Genomic DNA, 20,176 nt, shown 5'->3' with positions numbered 1-20,176 from the left:
CTGCCCGCGGGTCTGGTTTGGCCATCGAGTCGTGGAGAAGCGAGTCATGACCTTCAGTGCCTGTTTGGTACGAGCCCTCTGCCATGGGTGGGATGTCCTTGGTGTCACCTGAGGGTCTCCATCGCGCCGCTCTGGAGCCGCGGGGACACGGTGGGGGCTGGGGGCAACCCAGAAAGAAGAGAGGAGGTCAAGTGAGCCGAGTGTCAGAGCCAGCTCAGGCTCACCTAAAGCCCAGCCGAGGCAGGGTGAGAGCCAAAATGCAGGGGGAACCTGGGCCGGGGGGCTGCATTTAGACTCCCCCCCCCCCCAGGTGGGGCTCAGCCCGGTCCCTCCGGGGGACGCTTGGCAGGGAGGGTGGGCAGCGGTGGGTCAGACCCTCCCCCGCACGCCAGGCCCCCCGCGCCCCTCTCCCTGTCCCGCCTCCGTCCCCAGCGCCGTCGCCGCCCCGCCGCCGCCGCAGCTGCCATGTCCCGCGTTCCCTGGGACCGGCCCCCGCCTCTCCCAGCCCGGGACCCGCGGCCCCGCGTCACGCTCCCGCCCTCCCGCGCCGTGTCCCGCGTCCCCAGCCATGCCCCTTCTCCCCACCCCACCCTCCCCGCATCACCCCCGCGACCCCCATCCCTGCCCCCTCCTTCCTTCCCCGCCCGCATCACCCCCCGCGTCCCGCGTCCCCCATCCCCGCCCCGTCCCTCCCCCGCCCCGCCGGCCTCCGCCGCCCCGCCCCGGGCCGGCTGCCCCTCCCCGGCCCGGCCAGCCTTCAGCACCGCCCGCGGCTGCCGCCGGCGGGACGAGGAGCCTGGCCGGACGCACCATGAGCAGCGGCCCCGCCGATCGGGAGGGCGGCCCCGCCGACACCGGCCTGCCCGAGGAGGAGGTAGCGGGGGGGTAGCCCCGCCGCGGGGATGGGGGGCTGTGCGGGTGGGGGGGTGTCCGGCGTCCGGCATCCCCCTCCGGACCCGCGGACCCCACGCCGGGTCGGCGCCGGGGGGATGAGGGTGGGGGGGTCCCGTCTGTTCCCCCGGCCTCAGGTACCCGGGGCTGCTGGGGCGGGGGGGGAGAAGGCTCCGAGCGGCGGGCATCGCATCCTCCGCTCCCGGGGACACCTTCCACCCCCACCCCGGCTGGGCCACAGCGCATCCCCCCGGGTCTTTCCCCCCCAACACCCGGGGCAGGACCCACGGGTGCGGGAGAGCCCCGCTCGAGATATGGGAGTGCAGGGAGTGGTGGGGGGTAAACAGGCTCACCCCCAGCCCCGGGAGTGGCGCCCGGGCGGAGGGGTGCGGGGGTGCCGGTGGGTACCCCGCTTGGGGCCGGCTTCGCGCCTCCCCCGAGGATGGGGTAGGAGCTGTCCGGTCCCCACGGGAGACAGACCCGCGGCGCCGGGGGACGGGGACAGGCTCTCTCCGTCCCAGCCGCCAAGTTCCTGGTTCTGCCCGTGACCTTGAGATGGGAATTTGGACTTTGGGGAGGCGAGAGTAGGCAGACAGGATCTCCTCCCGGCCTTTCACCCGCCGAAGCGCTCGGGCACGTCCCCGCCGGCTTTCGGTGGGGGGTCTTCGGCCGATGGGCTGTGCCGGGCGCCGCCGCGCCGCTCCCTGCTGGCGTCTCCTCCCGTGACCGCTCTGTCCCAGAGCTGACTCTGGCCTGAAGCTTCCCCAAGTTTCCCAGAGCGCTCCGGTAACCGGGAATTGTCCCACCGGTGGCCCCGCCGGGCGATGGGGCGATGTGGCCGCGCCGGGCACGGCAGCGGGAGGCGGCCACGGTGCCTTTCCCGCGGGCGCGCTGAGGGAAGGGCAGCCCTCGTCCTGCTCCTGCCTGGATCCGGCGGGGCTGGGGGGCTGCGGCTGGGTGGCCTTGGCGCCGCTGGCCCTTGGGGACCCCCCGATCTGCTGACACAGCTCTGCCTGGGCGGGGGGTAGAAGTGGGAGAAGCGGCTGCCGTCCTGGGGAGGTCAAGTGGGGTGCAGCGAGGCGGGACGAGCCCCCGCTTCGGCCCCGCTCCTCCTGCCTCCTTCCTCCCTGGGCTGGCCGGAGCCCCGCTGCCTGCTCCCGGGACCACGGGGTGACCACCCCATCCCTCTTGCCCCCTCCCCCAACCCCTGAGAGACCCCCCCGTGCGGCGGAGCTGTGGGCCATGCTGATGGGGGAGTGTTTCCCCACGGAGGAGCCTGGAGCGGGGGAGCAGAGCGATTTGTAAGGAGGTCACGTCACCCCGTCCGGGCGAGAACGGCATGTAAAAGGCTCGACGGAGGCCTTATTTGGTAGCGGAGCAGCTCCAGAGAGCCCAGCTCACAGCCCTCATCCCCATCCCATGCCAGATCCCTCATCCCGGGGGACCGCGGCGTGGGGAGGGGACCCCAAGGATGGTTTCTGGGGAGGGGGGGAAGGTGCCCAGGGGATGGATAAGTCTTGCCCCCCATGGTCACTGCGTCACATCCCCACCCCACACTCCTGCTTCGTTTTCCTCCTTGCAGCGCCCAGCCCGGCCGGTTTGGGATGAAGCCCCCCCTCCTACCCCCCACCCCCCGGGTGGGACACAGCCGTGCGTGACCCCCGCCCATCCCCGCCGCTCCTGCGCTCTGTTGCAATCCCCCCATCCGCTCCCGTGGCTTGGCGCTGATTTTCCCTCCGCCGCTTCCTCGTTCCAGCTCCCGGGCGCTTCCCCGAGGGTTCTTCGTCCCCCGCCCCGTCCTCCGCCGGACCTTTGGCTGCCGGTGGGGTGAGGCGGCTCCGGGCGGCTTGGCCGGCGGCTGGACGGGCCCTGCCCCGCACCCCGGGGCGGGCGGAACCCGCACCCCTCGCCCCTCTCAGCCTTGTTTACGCCGGGGAGTTTTGCGGGCTGATGGCGTGCGTGTGCCCGGCCCCGGCATCTAAACCCAGCCGAGGAGGACGCCCCGTGAGCAGAGGGAGTATTTACCCGGGACTCACCCCCGCGGGGCTGGAACGCGGGGCAGCGGCACCCGCTTTGCCGGGGAAGGGGGGCAGGGCTGGGGGCAGGCGGGGGGCAGCTCTGCTTGCCCCGTTTCGTGGCTCGGTTGGGGTCACCTTCCTGCTCCCCCCTCCCAGCCCGGGGTCCGGGTGCCCCCTGCCCGGCGCAGAGCGGCCAAGCGTCTCTGCGGCCGGTGGAGATCAAAGCGAGGAGCCCCCGCCGAGGGGTGGCGGAGGGACGGGAGCTGGGGGGTTGTGTGTGTGTGTGTGTGTGAAGGAGGCGATTAAATGCCTCGTGAATGAATCACCCGGACGGACGCCATCCGTCCGTCCGTCCGTCCCCGCTCCCCGCCGGCCCCCGCCTGTTAACGTTTAGCGGAGCAGGGGGGCGAGGGGTGGAGGGGGGCGGAGGTGGGGAGGGGTGAGTGAGGGCAGGGGTGGGCACCTGATGTCTGACGGGGGTCTGAGGCGGGGAAATGGCTCCTCGGTGCCTCCTTGCTCTCGGGAGGGGAACCTGGCTTGTAGCTCCGCGGGAGGAAGAGGAGGAAGGCTGCCGGCGCTCTGCTATGGGTCTCTCTGTGCTGCAGCCATCTTAGCGTGGTCTGGAGAACCCCCTCCCCAGCCACCCCTTGTCCCAGGTCCCCAACCTCTTCTTGTGTGCCCCCAGTCCTGATGGACATGCGTCCGGTCCCCTCTCCAGTGTCCCTTGAGCTGGTCCCACCTGGTGCTTCACGGGCAGCAGAAGGTGATGGTGGGCTGCAGGGTGGGATGGGGGTGGCTTGCTAGGGAAAGGGAACTGGGAGAGGCTAGGAAAAGTCTTTCCATGGGGGGGATAACAAAAGCTCGGCGTGGACAGATGAGGAGTGAGGTGGTGGAGGTGGGATCCAGAGTGCTGTGGGGTGCAGCGATGGGAGCAGGGGGCTGTGGAACGGGGACCTCGCGTGCTCCTCGTGCTGTCCCATAGCAGTCATCCCTGCTGAAGGAAATGGAGCTGGTGGGGTCCTGCACCCGTAGCCAGCACCGTCCCAGGGCAAACATCAAACATCCGTGCTTCCAGCCTGGAAGAGCCCTTTGGTTTCACCCAAACCTGTGGCAAGGAGAGATGGGAAACTCTGCGCTGGGAAGAGCTGGGAAGTGCCTGGTCAGCAGAACTGCAGTGAAACATTTGGGGAGAGGGGTGTGTGTGTGTGTCCTGGGGGGGTTGGGCTGCAGGGAGCCCACCACCGTGCTCGAATGCCCTTGGCCAAACCTGGCAGGGGGCTGTGGGTCAGGCCCTGTCCCACGAGGCGCTCGGGAACGTGCATCTCACCCCATCCTCTGCTGAGAAGGGTCATTTTCCCCACGGAACAGGGCATTCCTGCCTATCAGCCAGGGATTTCTCTGATCAACCTTTGTCCCCCCCACCATCAATCCTTCCCCGAGGGCAGGATTTGCACCCCCCCACCCCGGCGGGAGGACGTTGGGTAGAGGATGGAGCCGCGCGGCTGGGATCCGTGCGCAGGGAAGCCTGGAGCAGCTCCCCGCCAGCCGCAGCTCCTCTTCCATTTAAGGGCAGGAGTAGTATTTCCGCCTCAAATCTTCCCCTCTGGCAGAAAGGATATCCGTCCAGCCCGCTGGGAACCATCCCCGGGGACGCTCCCTTTCCCTGCCCCTCTCACCTCCTTCCACCCTGCCCCAGAACATCCCACCTGCTCCTTACCCAGCCCGGCCAAAGGGACGCTGTTTATGTAGGACCTACCCAAACACCGCCTCGGGCTGGGTACCCTTCAGCAGGGTACGGACCAGGAGCACCCATAACCTCGTAGTTCCTCCTCCCCTCACCCCCCCCGAGCATCCCTTAGGAGCTGGCAGCCAGCTCGGGGGATCCGTCGGACCCTTCTCTGCCCCTCTCCCTCCCTCCGTCCCTCCCTCCTGCCGCCGCCGTATAATTTGACGGTTTAGGACTTGGCCGACCCCCGTTTGAACTCTTAAAGAAAACAAGTCCCTGCCGAGGAGCAGCGCTTCCTTTGCGCCGCCGAATTTTCGGGGGGGTGGGGGGACGGGGGGTGGTTTTCCAGGGTTCCCTTTATCTCTCCCATCTCTCCGCCTGTGCCGCTGCCGGGGGAGCGAGGGGTCTGGCGGAGACAGGACCTGGCGGAGTCAGGACCTGGAGAGGGGTTTGGGTTTCAGGGACCAGGCAAATTGGTGGCGGGTTCTCACCAGGAACCGCCCCCGGTGCCTCTGGTTTCAAGCAGCTCCCTGGGGAGAGGGAGAGGGAGAGGGAGAGGGAGAGGGAGAGGGAGAGGGAGAGGGAGAGGGAAAGAGAGAGGGAGAGGGAGATGAGGAAAGAGAGAGGGAGATGGGGAGGAGAGGAGCCAGCGAGCTCGAGGGGTGATGGAGACAAGAGGGGACCGTGCTGGGATGCTCAGCCTCTTTGGGAGGCAAACCCAGCCGGGATGGATATATCCACTGAGGTGCTCAGCTGGACCCGTTTGCAGCAGAGTCTTTCTTTCTCCACCTTGGAAAGGACAAATTTGCCTTATTTACACTGAATTTCATGGATGCAAAGGCAGCTCCTCTGGATGAATCCCTCCCCAGCCCCTTCTGGGAGAAATTCCAGCAGGGATAGTGCAGCATTAAAACACCTTGGGATGCTGTGTCACCCTCTGCTCACCAGAGACAGGCAAAAAGCTTCCCCCAAGGCATCTTTTGAGGGGGGTGTGGGTGGGATTTCCAGCCCACCTTGGATGGTCCCAGGCAGGCTTACCGGGCTGTACCCACCTGCAGACCTGGCTCAGGAAGGGATGAGGACAAGCCCCTCCTGATCCCACCTGGCCCCGAGCTCTCAGCATCCCCCAGGATAAGGCTCTGAGCTCGTTTCCCCAGCTTCCTTTCACGGGCTGCTTGCTTTCTGGCAGCCCCCTTGCCCCCACCCCCAGCGATGAGTACGGGCAAAGGGGAATAGGCAAGTGGCCCTTTTGTTATGGAATAGACACTGGTGAGCCAGAGGGTTTGTTATCCAGAGCAGAAGGGGAGTGGGAGCAGATCCAGCTGCCAGTCCCTTGTCCCAGCATTGCTCCCCCAGTTACGAGCTGGTTGTGAAGCAAAACGGGGCCAGCACGGGTCTCACCCATCCCAGAGGAGCCCCACATCCCCCCCTGTTGGGGTCGGTAGAAGCAGGGTTCCCTCAAGCCACCCCAGCTTTGAGGGAGCCCAAAGAGCGTTACAAACCCCTTAGAAGGTGACTTTGGTCAACCAGGAGCACACTGCTTCGAGCCAGCCCCTCGCCAAAACAGGGACCTTCCTCCCCAAAGAAGCCTCTGGAGGGCTTTGCTTCTCCCATTCCCTAATGACTCTCCTTGCAATTAAACTGAGACAATAGGCATTGTTGCAGGGGATGCCTGGGGAGATCCTGTTTGCCAGGCTGGGGTGGGAAGGCGCTGGGATGCTGGCAGTGTTGTCAACCCAAAGAGTCCCCCCAGAACGGCAGCCCCGAGTCAGGCAGCCCCTGGAACATCCTTTCTTCTCTCCTAGGTGAGGACGCTCTTTGTCAGCGGGTTGCCTCTGGACATCAAGCCCCGGGAGCTTTACCTGCTCTTCAGGCCCTTTAAGGTACCAGACTGGGGAGGGGAAAAGGGAGTGGGGGGCTGGAAGTGTGGGGCTGGCTCCCTGCCCCATCCCTGTGGCCCCACTGGTCATGGTGGGATCTGGCAGCCTGCTTGTTCCCCCCAAGAAGTCCTGATTTAGCCATTTCAGTCACAGAAACACGTTTCTGGGCCTTTCTCCCCCCAGTAAACCACAGGAGAGTAGCAAAGGGAGCTCTGACTGGGGGGGTTTAATTGCCCCTCCCATCTCGCAGCGGCAGGGCGGACCCCGGCTCTATTTGAACAGGAGAGCATCCGAGCATCCCAAAGGAAGATCCATGGGTGACAAGTCCCTGTGCCAGTGCTGAGCCCTGGAAACAGCCTCCCCCCCCCCGCCCCGTGCCCCCCCTTCCCTGTGCCCACCTGATGCCCCTTTTCTGTTCTTCCCTTGCAGGGGTACGAAGGGTCCCTCATCAAACTCACCTCCAAGCAGGTAGGAGCTGCTCAAAGCGGGGCGAGCGACCCTCTCCCAGCACCACCAGTCCCTGGGGCTGTGTTTGGGGAGGGGGGTTCCTCCCCCTGCTCCCTGGCAGCCTGGCTGATGGTGCCCCCTCTCCTCCTTCCCCTGCAGCCCGTGGGCTTCGTCAGCTTCGACAGCCGCTCCGAGGCGGAGGCGGCCAAGAACGCGTTGAACGTGAGTGCGCTCGGCCTCTCTGGGTTCATTTTGGGGGAGGGGGCATTTCCCACACCCCTCTTCCTGGTTTCCCCATCCCCAGTTATTTCCCAGGTCCCTCTGTCCCGGGGATGTGCATCTCCCACATCAGCTGGCCCCATCGTGGCCCCATCCATCCTTCCAGCTCACCCCTGGGGCTCCTGGGGGTGGTCGGGATGGTTTGGGGAGGGGGTGGGCTGCATCCCTCCCACCTTTCCCAGAGGATGGGAGCCTGAGGCATGAGTTGGGGAGAGATGCCTCTCCCAGCATCTCCTGGGCAAAGCTGCCAAAGGAAAATGGGGAGAACCATGTGGAGCTGGTTCTCTGGTTCCTCCCCAGGATTTAGGGTTGTTGGTGTTTATTTATCTATTTTTTTCCCTCCTGGCCTTTGTTTTTGATGTAAAGTGGGTTTTTTTGGGGGGGTTGTTTTTTTATTTAATGATTTTTGTTGCTGTTGGCTCCACTAATCCCTCTGGATAAGAGCTGGGGATGCCAACTGCCAAATATGGTGTGGATGCTAAAGATGCCGGAGGAATGCGAGCCGCCTCGGGGGCTGGCGAGTTAGCTCCTTTTCCAGGCTGGAAGTTGGGAAGAAGAGTCAATCAATCCATCAGTTAATTAATGAAATATCCCGGGAGTTCCTGTGTGCTGAGGGGCTGTCCCCCGGGTGCTCGCCCACCCGCCGTGCCTCCTTCCCTCCCGCAGGGCATCCGCTTTGACCCCGAGATCCCCCAGACGCTGCGGCTGGAGTTCGCCAAGGCCAACACCAAGATGGCCAAGAACAAGCTGGTGGGGACCCCCAACCCCAGCACCCCTCTCCCCACCGCCGTACCTCAGTTCATCGCCCGGGAGCCCTGTAAGTACTGGCCCTGGCTCTCCCCAGCGTCCCCACCAAGCTACCACCGCGGCGGTGCCAGCGGATTTTGGGCTGGCAGGTGCCAGGCGTGCCCCCTACCCCTCTCCCTGCCCCGTTCCTCGCTCGCCCTGGGAAAACTTCCCTCATTTGGGCGATTTGATGTCGTGCTAAGGTCACGGGCGGACGCGGCGATGCCGGATCCCTGGCGCAGGATGCGGGAGGGAGCGGGGATGCCGCAGGGGGTGGTGATGAGGAACGCCAGGTCTGTTTGGGAGCAGCGGTGCCTGCGTGCTGCAAGTGTGGTGGCACGTGCCAGGGGTCCCCAAAAGCAGCTGCCGGTGCTGGAGCGGACCCAGGGGCAAGCGATGGCTGGCGCGGTGCAGACCGTGGCGTTGGGAGTCTGAGTAGTGGCTGAGGGGGTCTCAGCAGAGCCCTCGGCGAGGTCTGGCCCTGAGCACACTGTACCTCTCCCCGCTGCTGGAAGACCTTCTCTTGTGTGGAGGCTGGTCCCTCCCCTCCGTCTGGTTCCACGTGGGTGTGAGGCACGTGGTGGGCTTCGTGCCCGCCAGCTCTGGATCCCCAGGGCCATTCAGCCCCTTGGAGACGGCGCACGCAGCCCCACGGCACCGCTTGTCACCGGCCGAGCCCTGTGTGTCTCCCAGTGGGTGACCTTGGCGTCAGCTTTGCGGGTCAGCTCTTGGCACGCCGCACTTCTCCGGGGCAAGGGGGGATGGAGAAGCTCCTCCTCCTGCCTGCTTTGGGGTGGGGGGAAGAAGGCAGGACCGGCCTGGCAGCGCTGCTGGCTGGCGCGTGGCACGGCGGGGGCTGCGTCGGTTGCTGTTAACTCTCCTTCTCCTTTTCTTGCAGATGAGCTCACAGTGCCTGCACTTTACCCCAGTAGCCCTGAAGTGTGGGGGCCGTACCCTCTGTACCCAGCGGAGTTAGCACCTGCTCTACCTCCTCCTGCTTTCACCTATCCCGCTTCGCTGCACGCCCAGGTAATCCAGACCCATCCGCCATCACTGCGCTCACACTCCCGCCCGCCCCGGAACCCCCCTCCCCAACCCACTCCACCCCTCCCTTCTCTGGTGCCCGCTGCACCACTAACCTCTGCCCAGCTAACAAGGCACCCACTACCCCCACCCTGAGATTTAGGGAGGGCACCCAAACCGAGCTGAGCGCTGGTGGGGGACGCGCGGGCAGCACCGGCCGCCTCTTCCCCAACACCTCTCTGCCTTCCTGCCTTCGCTCTCGCCCGTGCCAGGGGCAGGCGGGGAGGGAGGGACTGGGGATGCTCGCTGGGGCTGGACCATCCCCGCTGCTCCCCGTGCAGAACATGAGACAGGCTGGGGACGACTCCCAGGCCCCCCCGTGTGCCACTCCAGCATCCCTGGGATGCGGCTTGCGGGATGCAGGGAGTGAAGCGAAGCGTCTCTGGACAGGGAGAAGAGGACACGCGAAGCGCAAGCGGCGGCCCCATCCTTTATTGACGAGCTCCAAGCTCGTCACAAGCACTTTGCCACTGCTGGCGGCCCCGGTGGCACCGCGCGGCCGTTAAAAATTAACCACCTTCCCCCCGGGAGAGGAGCAGGGGGAGGGAAAGGAGAGGAGAAGTGGAGACGGGGGCAGCGGAGCGCTTCTTCCCGTGCCAGCCTGCGGGATGCTGCCCAGGACGGGGCGTGGGGCGGGGCGGGGGCGCCAGCGAAGAGAGTCCCGCTGCGGGGAGGGGGAGAGGCAGCCGCCGCCCCCGGAGCTGCCGCCCCTCGCTGCCGGCTCCGGCCCGGCGGTGGAGCGGGAGGAAATGAGCAGCACGGAAACCAGATCTGCCGGATAAGCCGCATCCGAAAGGCTTTTGGCCCCGGCCCACCGAGCCTGAGCCGGGAGAGCTGGTTATCTGGAGCTGCCATCGCCGGAGGCAGCCGGGGGGCTGACTGGAGCGGGGGGAGTGGGAGGACTGGGCGTACGAAGCAGCCTCAGGCTTTGGACTGAACCCCGGGTTTCTGGGCCCTGCTGTTTATAGAAGGGCGGCGGTAAATATTATTGCAGCTCCGTCCTGGCCTTGTCAAATAACAAGGAACAGGCGGCACCTGCACGGCTGGGGAGCCGGGAAGCGGCCGGCGCAAGGGGGCTCCCAGGGTCCGTCGCCAGCCCCCTCCCCAGGAACACCCAGGCTGAGACGCGGGGGGAGATGCCGTCACCAGAAATAATCCCTGGCGGCTCCCGAGCCGGGGTGGTGGGGAGGGTGGCGGTGGCAGCCTGGGGAACGGCGGGATGGCGGGGCCGGGGTGGTGCTACCTTGGAGGAGCAGAGAGCACCCACGGGCACGGGGAGAGAGCTGCCAGGTTGTGGTGCCCGATGTTCCTGGCTCAAGAGGGGATGAGCCCATCTCCTCCTCGGGAGATGGTGGTGCTGCCGGCCCGGCTCGGTGCTGCCAGCCCGGCTCGGCGCTGCCGGCCCGGCTCGGTGCTGCCAGCCCGGCTCGGCGCTGGAGGGGCCATGCCTGGCCCCAGCTGGTGTTTCGCAGCTGCACGGGAGCAGAGACGTGGCTGTACTGCTCGTGTTTGGAGCTCCCCGGACTCGGGGAGGGCTGGGAAAGGGGAGCGCGGAGTCAGGCGGCTCTCGGCTGGGTGGGCGGCCGGCGCTCCGCTCACCCTGTGCCCCTCTTGTCTTTGCAGATGCGCTGGCTCCCTCCGTCCGAGGCTGGTTCTCAGGGCTGGAAGTCCCGTCAGTTCTGCTGAATGCCGGGTGAGTGCCGCCCCTCCGCTCCCCGCCGGCAGGGTGGGATGTCTCCATCCTTGCCCTCAGCCCCCCCACCACTCCTGGGGGCTCCAGCAGCTTGGGGAGGGTGGTGGGACCCTCCATCCGTGCTGGTGAGGCTTCCTGCTGGCAGGAAGCCTGTCTTTGTCCTCAGGAAGGGGGATGTGTTAGCCACCATCCATCCCAGAGCTTTCCAGAACACCCCAAGGCAGATCCATGGCTCGCTGACCCCATCCCGTGCCCTGGGGGAGGTTGTAGGGGCAGCACGGTCCTGCCAAATGCAGGTGGTGGCAAAGGTGCCCTCCACCTCCTGGCTCTGCTGGCACCCCAGGCTGGTGGGGATGCCGAAACGAGAAGCGGGGTGTTCACAGCAGGAGGGAGGGTGGGCTGGATCCATTGCACCTGGGACCCCTGCGGATGGGTAAAGCCCTGCAAGGGAGGCTGGGAAGGTAACGCTCAGCCCCTCTGGTGGGTGACTAAACAGAGGGGATTCAAATGGGAGAGGAGGACAGGGCTGACAGGATTCCAAGCATCGCTTGCCCGGTGATCCTAGCCCGCTGCCACCACCCCACGCTGCCTCCCAGGAAACCCCGAGTCACATCCACACCCACCTGTGGAGAAACCCCAGTGCATCCAGGGATGTGGAGGGGCTCTGGCATCAGCTGCCTGCGCTCCTGTGCCACCGCTGCGCCCTGGCCACAAGGCGCATTCACCCAGGGAGGGCAGGAGGACCGGCCCTGGCTGCAGCTGATCTGAGACTCCTTGGATCTGCCAAGCATTTGCTGGCTATTTTGGGCCCAGCAGATAAAAATAGGGAGTGGAGAGGCTTTTGGGAGCGGGTGGTTCTTCCAAAACATGGACCGTGCCAGCGCTCCCAGCCAGGATGCAAACAGAGCCCTGCTTGGGAAGGGGAGATGAGCAACCCCTTGGGAAGGGGTCCACCTGCCCGCAGCAAGCCTGGTAGTTAGCACCAGGAGCGAGGATGGAGTTGGGGACCTCCCTGCTCCCCCGCAAGGACTGTGCCAGAACCCAAGCTCTCCCACCTCCATCTTCCCTGTGTTCCCCTCACGGAGCCCAGGAACTGTCCCCTTAGGCAAAACAACCGCTCCCGGCCCCCCTGCCTGTGTGCCTGACCCTCGGCCGTGTCCTCTCGCAGGTCTCAGGTGTGTGATGGTGGCCTACAGTCAGTCTTGTGGGTATTAACGGACTCTTCCAAGGCGGCTACTGGGTTGGCGTGCTCCCCGCAAAACCACAGTGTGCTGGTAAGGCTGCGGCACGGCGCCGGGGCCACGCTGCTTTGGGGAGGGGGTTGGAGGAGGAAGGCCACACGAGCTCCCCGAGGCGATGGCCACGCGAGGCAGTGCGTCCCTGGGGTCGACCCCTGCATGGTGGCACGGCCGCTCCCGCTGCGGCACGGCCCCGAACCAGGGCTCTGCCGCCGTCCCCGCAGTATCGGTCTTATCAGGGGCGAGAGTTGGGACAGGCCAGGAATGCCTCTCAGCCCTGAATTACTCCCTGGAATGGGTAAGGTAATCGCATCTCGCTGCGTCCTCGCTTCCTGCCTTGGATCAACAGAGAGCGAATTCCTCCCGAGCACAAAACTCAACTCAGACTGAACTCTCAGCGTCCCATCTGCTGCCTCCCCAGTTAAACTCCCGGGACCGCAGCCACGCGGAGAAACAAACTGGAAGGGCGGGGTTTGGCTCGGTGATCTCTTGAGGTCCCTTCCAACCCCTACAACTCTGCCATCCTGCCCTTCAGCCCAGCCCCAGGGTGCCAGCAGCCCCACATCTCCCCACAGGCATCTCCCACCTTTGCCCCTTCCCTGTCTCCCCACCTCAGGATCTGGCACGGGACCGTCCCCATGAAGGAAGAGGGATTAGATGACCACAGCCCCTCATCCACGGTGCCTCAGCCCGTTTTTTAACACCTCTCTCTGTTGTTACAGGCTTGAAAAAAAAAAACCAAAACAAGGAAAAAAAGAAAACAGCAACAAAAAAAAACCCAAAAAAAGAAGAAAACCAACCAAAAACCTCACACAAGTTTGGATTCCTCCAAGACTTTCCCACAGCCTCTATCACACATCTGCTCTCCTAGAAGAAAACTGAGAAGTGTAGCTAGTAATAATATTTTCCCTCTTTTTACACTGTATATTTGTGAGAAGGAGCGTGTTCCCTTGGGGGACGCTCCCTCTGCCAGGCGCTGCCACCGGCGCCTGGAAAAGTCTCTTCAAACGGACCCCAGGACAGCGAGACTCCCCAGCCCCAACCCGCACCGGGAGCCAGGGCTGCCGGGCCCGCCTCGGAGACAGGACAGTCCGACGCCGGGGTTGGAGCGCCAGTTCCGTGCTTGGCTTGGGAATGAGCATGGCTGGGAGTCTCGCTATCCCTCCCACCCCCGGGGCGCCCATGCGCCTCTGGGTGCCGAGACGGGTGACGCGGGTTTGCCAGGGACCACGTTGTTGCCAAGGCGTCTGTAGGTGCTTCCGGTGTTCCTGCTGTCCTCTTGCCGCTCCCACCGGAGCGACAGCCAGGCGGGACAGTCGGAAGCTTCCTCGCAGCGGTTGGTTGGGGTTCGGTTGTTGCTGGTGTAGTTCTTCACTGCAGGGCTCCGTACGTAGCTTGCGGCGCGGTGCTCGGATCAGGGATGGGCACACAGTCCCGGCTCATGTAGCCAGGTGATGACTTGCCTCCTCTTCCTCCTCCTCCTGCTCAAAGTTCTTACAGGCAACGTAAAGTGCTGCAGGAGACAAAACCCAACCCTACACCCCAAGCACGCACCGAAGCCCAGGGGTTCCCCAGGATTGAGCCCCGAGGGCCCGAGGCACCGCCGGGCCCAAGCGCTGGGCCGATGCGGGGCTTTAGCATGGAGGTTTGGGTTCCTGCCTTCCCTCGGGCAGAGGGCAGGGATGCTGCCTGCAGGGCAGTACCTGCCACTGGCAAAGAGGCTTCCTGGTCTCTCCTCCTTGCTCCAGGAGGAATTTGGGGAAAAAACTCCCCCCCCCAACCCAAAGAGCAAAGCAAACCCTGGAGCAGACTTCAGTTTGTGGCTAGAGGAGGTGTGGAACGTCTCCTTTCGTTGCCTTTCCCGCTCCCACCCGGCCCACCGGCCCAGGCTTCGCCGGCTTTCCAGCCGCACGGAAGACACGGGGTGACCGCTGCCTTGTTCAACACCCTGACTTCTTCCTTCCTCCTCCTTTTCCTTCAGTGGGAAGGGCCAAAATAAGACAAGATGGCTGAGATTTTGGAGCCCTGGGGGGGGGTCAGGGGAGGAGGAAGGGGGAGGTAGGGAGATGGTGTGATGGGAAACTCTTCCGCTGGGGTCTGCTGTAAGAAGCGGGCTTGAGAAGAAACGGATTGGGAGGCAAAGCTGCGAGCTCTGCTCCGGAGGGAGCCATGCCAGCGTTCCCAAGCAACGGACTCACTCCTTTAGCCAACCACTTCCCGTACTTTTTATCTTGTGGAGAGGAGAGGGAAGCTCCCATGTTGTCTACTCGGCTTTTGGAAATAACGTTTCAAGGTACTTTTCTATTGTAATTTTTTAAGAAATAAACCCAGTGATTATTGTAAGTTACCAGCAGAGCATCACCGTGTGCTGCGTGCCCGGGTGGGAGCGGGGAGGAGGAGCCCAGCACGCACCCTGGCGCCCTTTGTGGGGGCACAGGATGGCAGCCTCCTTCCTCCCTCGGGAATTTAAACAGGTGACGGTGCTGCGGGACACAGCGAGTTCCCAGGGTAGATATTTGGGGTGGATACCATCCCTCTTCGGCTTGCTGGGATCTCTAGGAAAGCTCTGAAATGCAGGCTGGAAGGATCAGCAGGTTTGGAAGAAACGCCTCCCATGTTCAGGAAGATGTTATCAGTGTAGCTTTTTAAACCCACTAATCTTGGCACAGGAGCTCAGCTCCGATTTTCCATGAGCTCAGCCACAGCAGAGGCAAACGTAGCCTAGAGACCAAGGGCCACGGGGGGGTGTTATTTATTTATTAGTATTTTTTATGAAAACACGCTGAGGTTTTTGGAAAAAAAACACCCTCAACCTAGAAATTCCTCCTCCCTTCCTCTGCTCCTCCTGGGTAAACGCGACCAGCGTCCCCTGGGAGCCTCAGCCAACAGCCTGGGCTCTGGCTTGGCGAACCGTCTCGGAGACGGGTGTGCAGAGGATGTTGTAGGCCGCAGGCAGGAGGGAAAGGCACGGTGTTGGTGTTACTCGAACCCCTTGGCTGGCAGGGACGGGGTCCAGGAGCTAAGCCCTTAAGAGCTGGATGCTAATCCTCCCACAGCTTTATATCCCAGAGCTCGGTAGGAAGGGACGGCAGCGGCGAGCTGTGAGCAGGCCACAACCTATATCGCTAGGCCCAACGGCAGTACCAGGCCGCCATCGGCATGGCGGGCGCTGTGGTGGGCGCTGTGGCAGGCCCTGCTCCAGGGAGGCACACTGGCACCTTCGGCAGTGGATTCAAACACACACACACCTCCCCCTGGGCGCTGCCCCAGCACAGTGGCGTCCCCCAGGCCTGCCCTGCGAAGGGAAGCAGGGCCTTGCCCAACATGCTTAACCTCTGGGCCGCTGGTTGGTTTTATTTCATTCTCCCCTTCAAGTGGCTCAGACGCTCCTTCCCCTCGCTCAAGGGGGCAACTCCGATCAGCATGGAAATGGCTCCGTGCTGAGCGGCGCTGCCCCTTTGAGCGAGGGGAAGGAGTGGCGGAGCCACTCGCCAGGCCCCGGCGTCCCCTTTGCCCGCCATGACCTTTCCCCACACGGCTGGGAGAACATTCCTTCTCCGTGACCGTCGGGGCGCTTACAGGAAGGCCTGAGCTGCTGGCTGACAGCGGGAGATTGCGACACGGGACTGGGGACTCCTGGGTCAGTGCTGGCACTCGACACCAGGGATGGGTCCCCGGGGTGGTGGGGTACGAGCAGGCAGTGCTGGGAAAACCAAAAAGCACAGATTTCATGCTCTGTTCCTGCTTTGCCAAGTCTTTCTCTCCACATCCCTCCAGTGCCAAGGCCAAGCTCAGGGAAGGGAAGGGGCGGGATGTGAGCAGCTCCTTCCTATAGATCACTGTGCAGAGGATTGTGGCTCCGAGACGGGGGGGCAGGCTGGGAAGAGGTCGGAAAGGCCTGCACAGCAAAAGCCAGCACTAACTCCCTGCACCTTACGGACACAACCTGAGCAGAGGACAAACAGGAACAAGGCAGGAGAGAGGAGGAGGAGAGCTTCGTCTCTCAGAGGACTCCACTGCTGCAGCAGGGACCAGGGTATGGTGCTGCGGGAATGGCGACAGGCCAGCCAGGGCTGGGAGAGCAAAGGGCAGACAGAGCCGGAGTCAAGGCCCGGGCAGGGAGGAGGAGCGAGCCCGGCGCCTGGGCCTCCTCCTCTGGGGAGGGGAGAAGGACTAACGGCTGGGAGAGGAAAGAGGAGATTGCGCTGGGGTTTGGCCAGGAAGCTGAGACATGGGCTGGGAGGGACACTGGCGGCTCAGAGCAGAGAGGTGGCTTTGTGAAGCGAGGGCACAGCGCTCACCAGGGATTTGCTCCCCAATTCTCCACGCTCAGGGACATGGAGTGGCATCGGCTGGCATGAGGCACTGTGCTGATGGCAGGGCTGCCCTGCACTCCCCACGGGCACGCAAACGCTCTGTGTGCCTGGGAAAGCACAGTTAGAGCATCAGCTGCCCCAGTGCTGCAGGGTAACAGCGGGACACAAGGCCTGAAGTTTGCCCTGGGGCTGTGCCGGCAGCCATGGAGCCAGAGAAGCTGTCCCCAGGCCGGGTACCGGCCTCGGGGAGACACTTCAACCCAGGGAGATGAGCAGAGCAGGGCGCTGTGGATGTGTGCCCTGCAACTGCGGGCTGCCCAGAGAGCCAACATGGACACAGCCAACATGGACACAGCCAACATGGACCCGCTGCTCGCTGCCATGCTCGGGCTGGAAAGCAAGGCAACAGCGGAGCTCCCAGAGCCCAGCTAAGAAACATTAACTGAGCTCTGAAATGTTCCTTCTGAAACCCGGGGAAGTCAACCGTTAGCTGAGCCTGGGCTTCATCCTGCAGTCTCCATAATTAATAACCGGCTCAATGGGAACAGCGAACACTATGCAGCTGATGGAGGCAGGAGGAAGCCGCACGAGTACCTCGTGTTGGATGTAAGCCCAGAAGTGTGGGTAGAGTCAAAAAAGCAGCTTAATAGAAGGACAACCTCCTGCCTTGGCCATCCTTCTCCCCTGCTGCGCTCACACTCTGCACAGTGTCCAACCTGTGAGGCTGGCAGAGTCCTGCACGTGGGTCCCAGCCATGGAAGTGCTGATGGGCTTTCAGAGGAATGGCTGGGGTTTCCTTCCAGGCCAGGCAGCACGGAGGCCAGCACATGCACTCGCAAAGCAAAGCAGCAGAGAGCAAGCCAGCAAGAAACAAGGGGGTCTGCTCATACGGAAAGCTGGGCGGCACTGAAGGAGCCAGAGCTCGGGCCCACAGGAGGTCTCTGAGCCAACCTCCATCTGCATCAGACCATTGCCAATGAGATCTGGGTGATGCTTGAAACCTCCATGGATGGAGACACCTCTTCACCAGGCGTCCATCCTGCCCCCCAACCCTGATATCCAAGCCAAACCTCCCACATTCCCCTATTGCATCACCTGCCACGACTGCCAAAAAGAGTTTGACCCCATCATCTTCCTAACTGCCTGTCATGTCACTGCAGCCGTGATGAGACGTGTCCCCAGACGTCTCTTCACCACTCCAGGCTGTCCCAGCTCCCTGCTCTCCTCCCGAGATGCTCTGACCCCAGCCCAGGCATGCCGGGGAAGCTGCGCACCTGCCGAGGGCCCTGCTGTGTCCAGACAAGCCCTTTCTTCTGGGGAACTGCCACCCTTCCTTACCTGCTTCTACACAACAACAAAACGCTGCCCCAGGGCTCCTGGGGACCTTGTGCCAACACCCTGAGAGCCAAGGCTGGGCAGGGCTACAGCAGCACCAGCTACGCGAGGTGTTGATCGACCCCTCTCTTGGTGACACCTCAGTGGGGAACCTCGGCGATCCAGCCATGTCGCTGACCTGGGCCGCAGTACGAAGCCAGTGCCAGCAGATCAGGGTCTAAACACTCCTCTCCCTGGTGGCTGTTTGCCGTCAGCCTTGCCGAATTTTACCCAGCCAACAGTAAGCACTCGTACTGGGCATCTCCCCCCAGGCAGTGACACACAGGGGAACGTGGGGCTGGTACATTAGCAGCGACCGGAAAGCGAGCAAGAGAGGTGGAAATAATGAGATGTCAGTGCCATGGCTGCTTCTAGTCATCTGCAAACGCAGCCCCCTGCTCCTCAGCAGGTACCAGGAGCCCGGCTCTCCCGGGCGGCCCTGCGCTGCTGCCCGTGCTCATGTGAAGTGACAGCCCTCGCTGGCTCCATCCACGTGCAGGTCTGTACGCCAGTTGTCAGGGCTCTCCTGCCCCCCGCTCTCCTCCGCTCCCTAAAAGCCTCGAACGATCACCATGAATTATAGATCAGCTCTGGTACACACTGCCTCACGGCAGTTTTCTCATTCAACCATACAAAATCCTGCTGCTTTCCATCCCCTTCCAGAACGATCACTCTAACGGGCAGGTGGAGGGACTCTTCAGTTACAGCAACTTTTAGGAGAGCTGTGACACCCCTGGGCTATGCGACTTGTACCTTAAAAAGCCCAACCCAACAGTGTGCTCATTCTGGGGGTCTGATTTGTGTACAGAGATACAACAAAGTCCTAACAAGCTCCTCCTGAAGGGCCAGGGCAGCCCCTGTTGCCCACGGGTAGGTATGCTGCCATGAAAAGATCCCTTTTCGGAAGCAAACCCTAGACCAGCACGGCCTGGCTGGAGAGGAAAAGCCACGAGCCATGTGAGCCAGGTTACCCCACTCACTTCCTCCTCCTCCTCCTCCTCCAGTTTCATCACAGGGGAAATGGCACAGGTCCCTCCCAGCAAGATGAACTAGCGAAGGGGAAACTGAGGACTGAGTGCACATCTCTGGCTGCTTGCAGACCTCAAAAGAGTCCTGTTCCCTTGGGAGGAGCTCCAGTGACTGCTGTGGATTCTGTCCTCACAGCCACAGGCTCAAGATGTAATTGTGCAAGTGAAAGGATGATGTAGACAGCAAAGATCTATCTCAGAGAGCTCACATCACTGAGAAAAAGCGTCCTCCTTTTCCCCAGGGCCTTGTCCCTACATTCTTCAGCATCACCAGGGTGGGAGCTGAACGCCTCTCTGCTCCTGGCTGACAGGGACAGAGAAGAAGAGAAGGATGGTGCCATCAGCAGAACCAAACCCCTCATGAGCACCTGCATTCCTTGGTTGCCCTGGGGGGTCAGAAAGGCTCAAATGACAGCCCAGCCAGGATCAAGGCAGGGAAATCCTGGAGCAGAGGGAACAGTGTCCTTGCTGGACAGGACACGCATGACCTCAGGAGAGCGGAAGAGGCAAGTCCTCGCCTGGCAGGGACAGGCAAAGACCGCGCCGAGAGGGGTTTGGCGAGGAGCCTTCCCGAAATGCATGAGAAATGCCTGCTGTGTGCTAGGAGATCACTGTAGGCCCTTCCAAGTGACATATGTTGTTCTATGTTCTCTCTTGGCCAAGGGCAGCCCGAGTCCCTTTATCTTCCTGGTCAGCAGAAGATGCTTCCAAGGAAGAGAAGAACGGAGCAAGAGGCCCACGGCCCCCAGGAGAGAGCACGGTGCCTCTCGCTGACCCTCCGCACTGCCAGGCTGAGGGAAGGGGAGTTCTGCCAAAGAAAGCAAGCTGAAGGCATCGTGGTTTTGGCTGGTGGGAGAACCACCCTGGCAGACAGGGAATACATGGGAGCACCCCAGAGGAGGAGGAATCCGGTTGAAGGTTTTAACAGCCCTGAACTCGGAAGCTGAACTTGAGCAAAGAGCCTGGTCTGGGCATTACGCTGCCAAGAGACTGGAGTAGCCTGGAGGGGTGTTAAATGCCTTCAGCAAACAGACTCACATTGACACAGTCTGAGCCCTTTCCAAGGTAACTTTGATTTTTAAGAGGTGTGCTGGGAGTGTCTTCGATAAGAGAAACAGAACCCATTTTGTCTGAGCAAGCCCAGCACAACAAACCCCAAACACCATCACTGCTCAGCAATGCAGCAGATGGAAGGGAACCTTTTATTTCATCCTCTGGGTATTTTTTTGAGTGGAGATGATGGAAGAGAGATGAAGGGTTGTGCAAGCATGCTGCAGGTGCTCTAAAGCAGAGCAGGAACAGAAGACAAAAAAGCTCCAAGAGGAATTGTTTGTGCTGACCTGGAAAATAGAGGAAAGAGAAGCAGTTTCAAAACCAGCCAGAGCAGCATGGTCTTTTATACGTGTGTACAGATATA

General features: G+C 62.6%; 1 protein-coding gene across 3 annotated transcripts; it reads left to right on the top strand.

Annotated features, from left to right (window-relative positions):
• Positions 1-774: 774 nt before the first annotated feature.
• Positions 775-12,836, top strand: RBPMS (RNA binding protein, mRNA processing factor). 3 transcript variants are annotated; one of them, XR_014617309.1, is made up of 9 exons: positions 775-874; positions 6,441-6,518; positions 6,945-6,983; positions 7,122-7,184; positions 7,908-8,058; positions 8,926-9,056; positions 10,734-10,803; positions 11,972-12,077; positions 12,764-12,836. XR_014617309.1 is itself a non-coding variant. In XM_084264133.1 (8 exons), the coding sequence occupies exons 1-8, from the start codon at positions 812-814 to the stop codon at positions 12,767-12,769; spliced, it is 576 nt and encodes a 191-aa protein (XP_084120259.1). In that variant the 5' UTR covers positions 775-811; the 3' UTR covers positions 12,770-12,836. The 3 variants fall into 3 exon arrangements, 2 of the variants coding, with proteins under 2 accessions (XP_084120259.1, XP_084120258.1); XM_084264133.1 differs by lacking the exon at positions 8,926-9,056; XM_084264132.1 differs by lacking the exon at positions 12,764-12,836 and having other exon boundaries at positions 11,972-12,079.
• The last annotated feature ends 7,340 nt before the right edge of the window (positions 12,837-20,176 follow it).

Source organism: Gallinula chloropus (genome assembly GCF_964237585.1).
Source record: "Gallinula chloropus genome assembly, chromosome: 4".
NCBI classification, from domain to species: Eukaryota; Metazoa; Chordata; class Aves; order Gruiformes; family Rallidae; genus Gallinula; species Gallinula chloropus.
The sequence above is the reverse complement of the archived record's forward strand: the minus strand, read 5'-3'. Positions and strand labels throughout refer to the sequence as shown.

Coding starts and splice junctions, on each gene's coding strand:
- RBPMS (XM_084264132.1), top strand. CDS start 812: ATGAGCAGCGGCCCCGCCGATCGGGAGGGCGGCCCCGCCGACACCGGC. Junction 6,984..7,121: donor TCAAACTCACCTCCAAGCAG/GTAGGAGCTGCT, acceptor CTTCCCCTGCAG/CCCGTGGGCTTCGTCAGCTT. Junction 7,185..7,907: donor CGGCCAAGAACGCGTTGAAC/GTGAGTGCGCTC, acceptor TCCCTCCCGCAG/GGCATCCGCTTTGACCCCGA.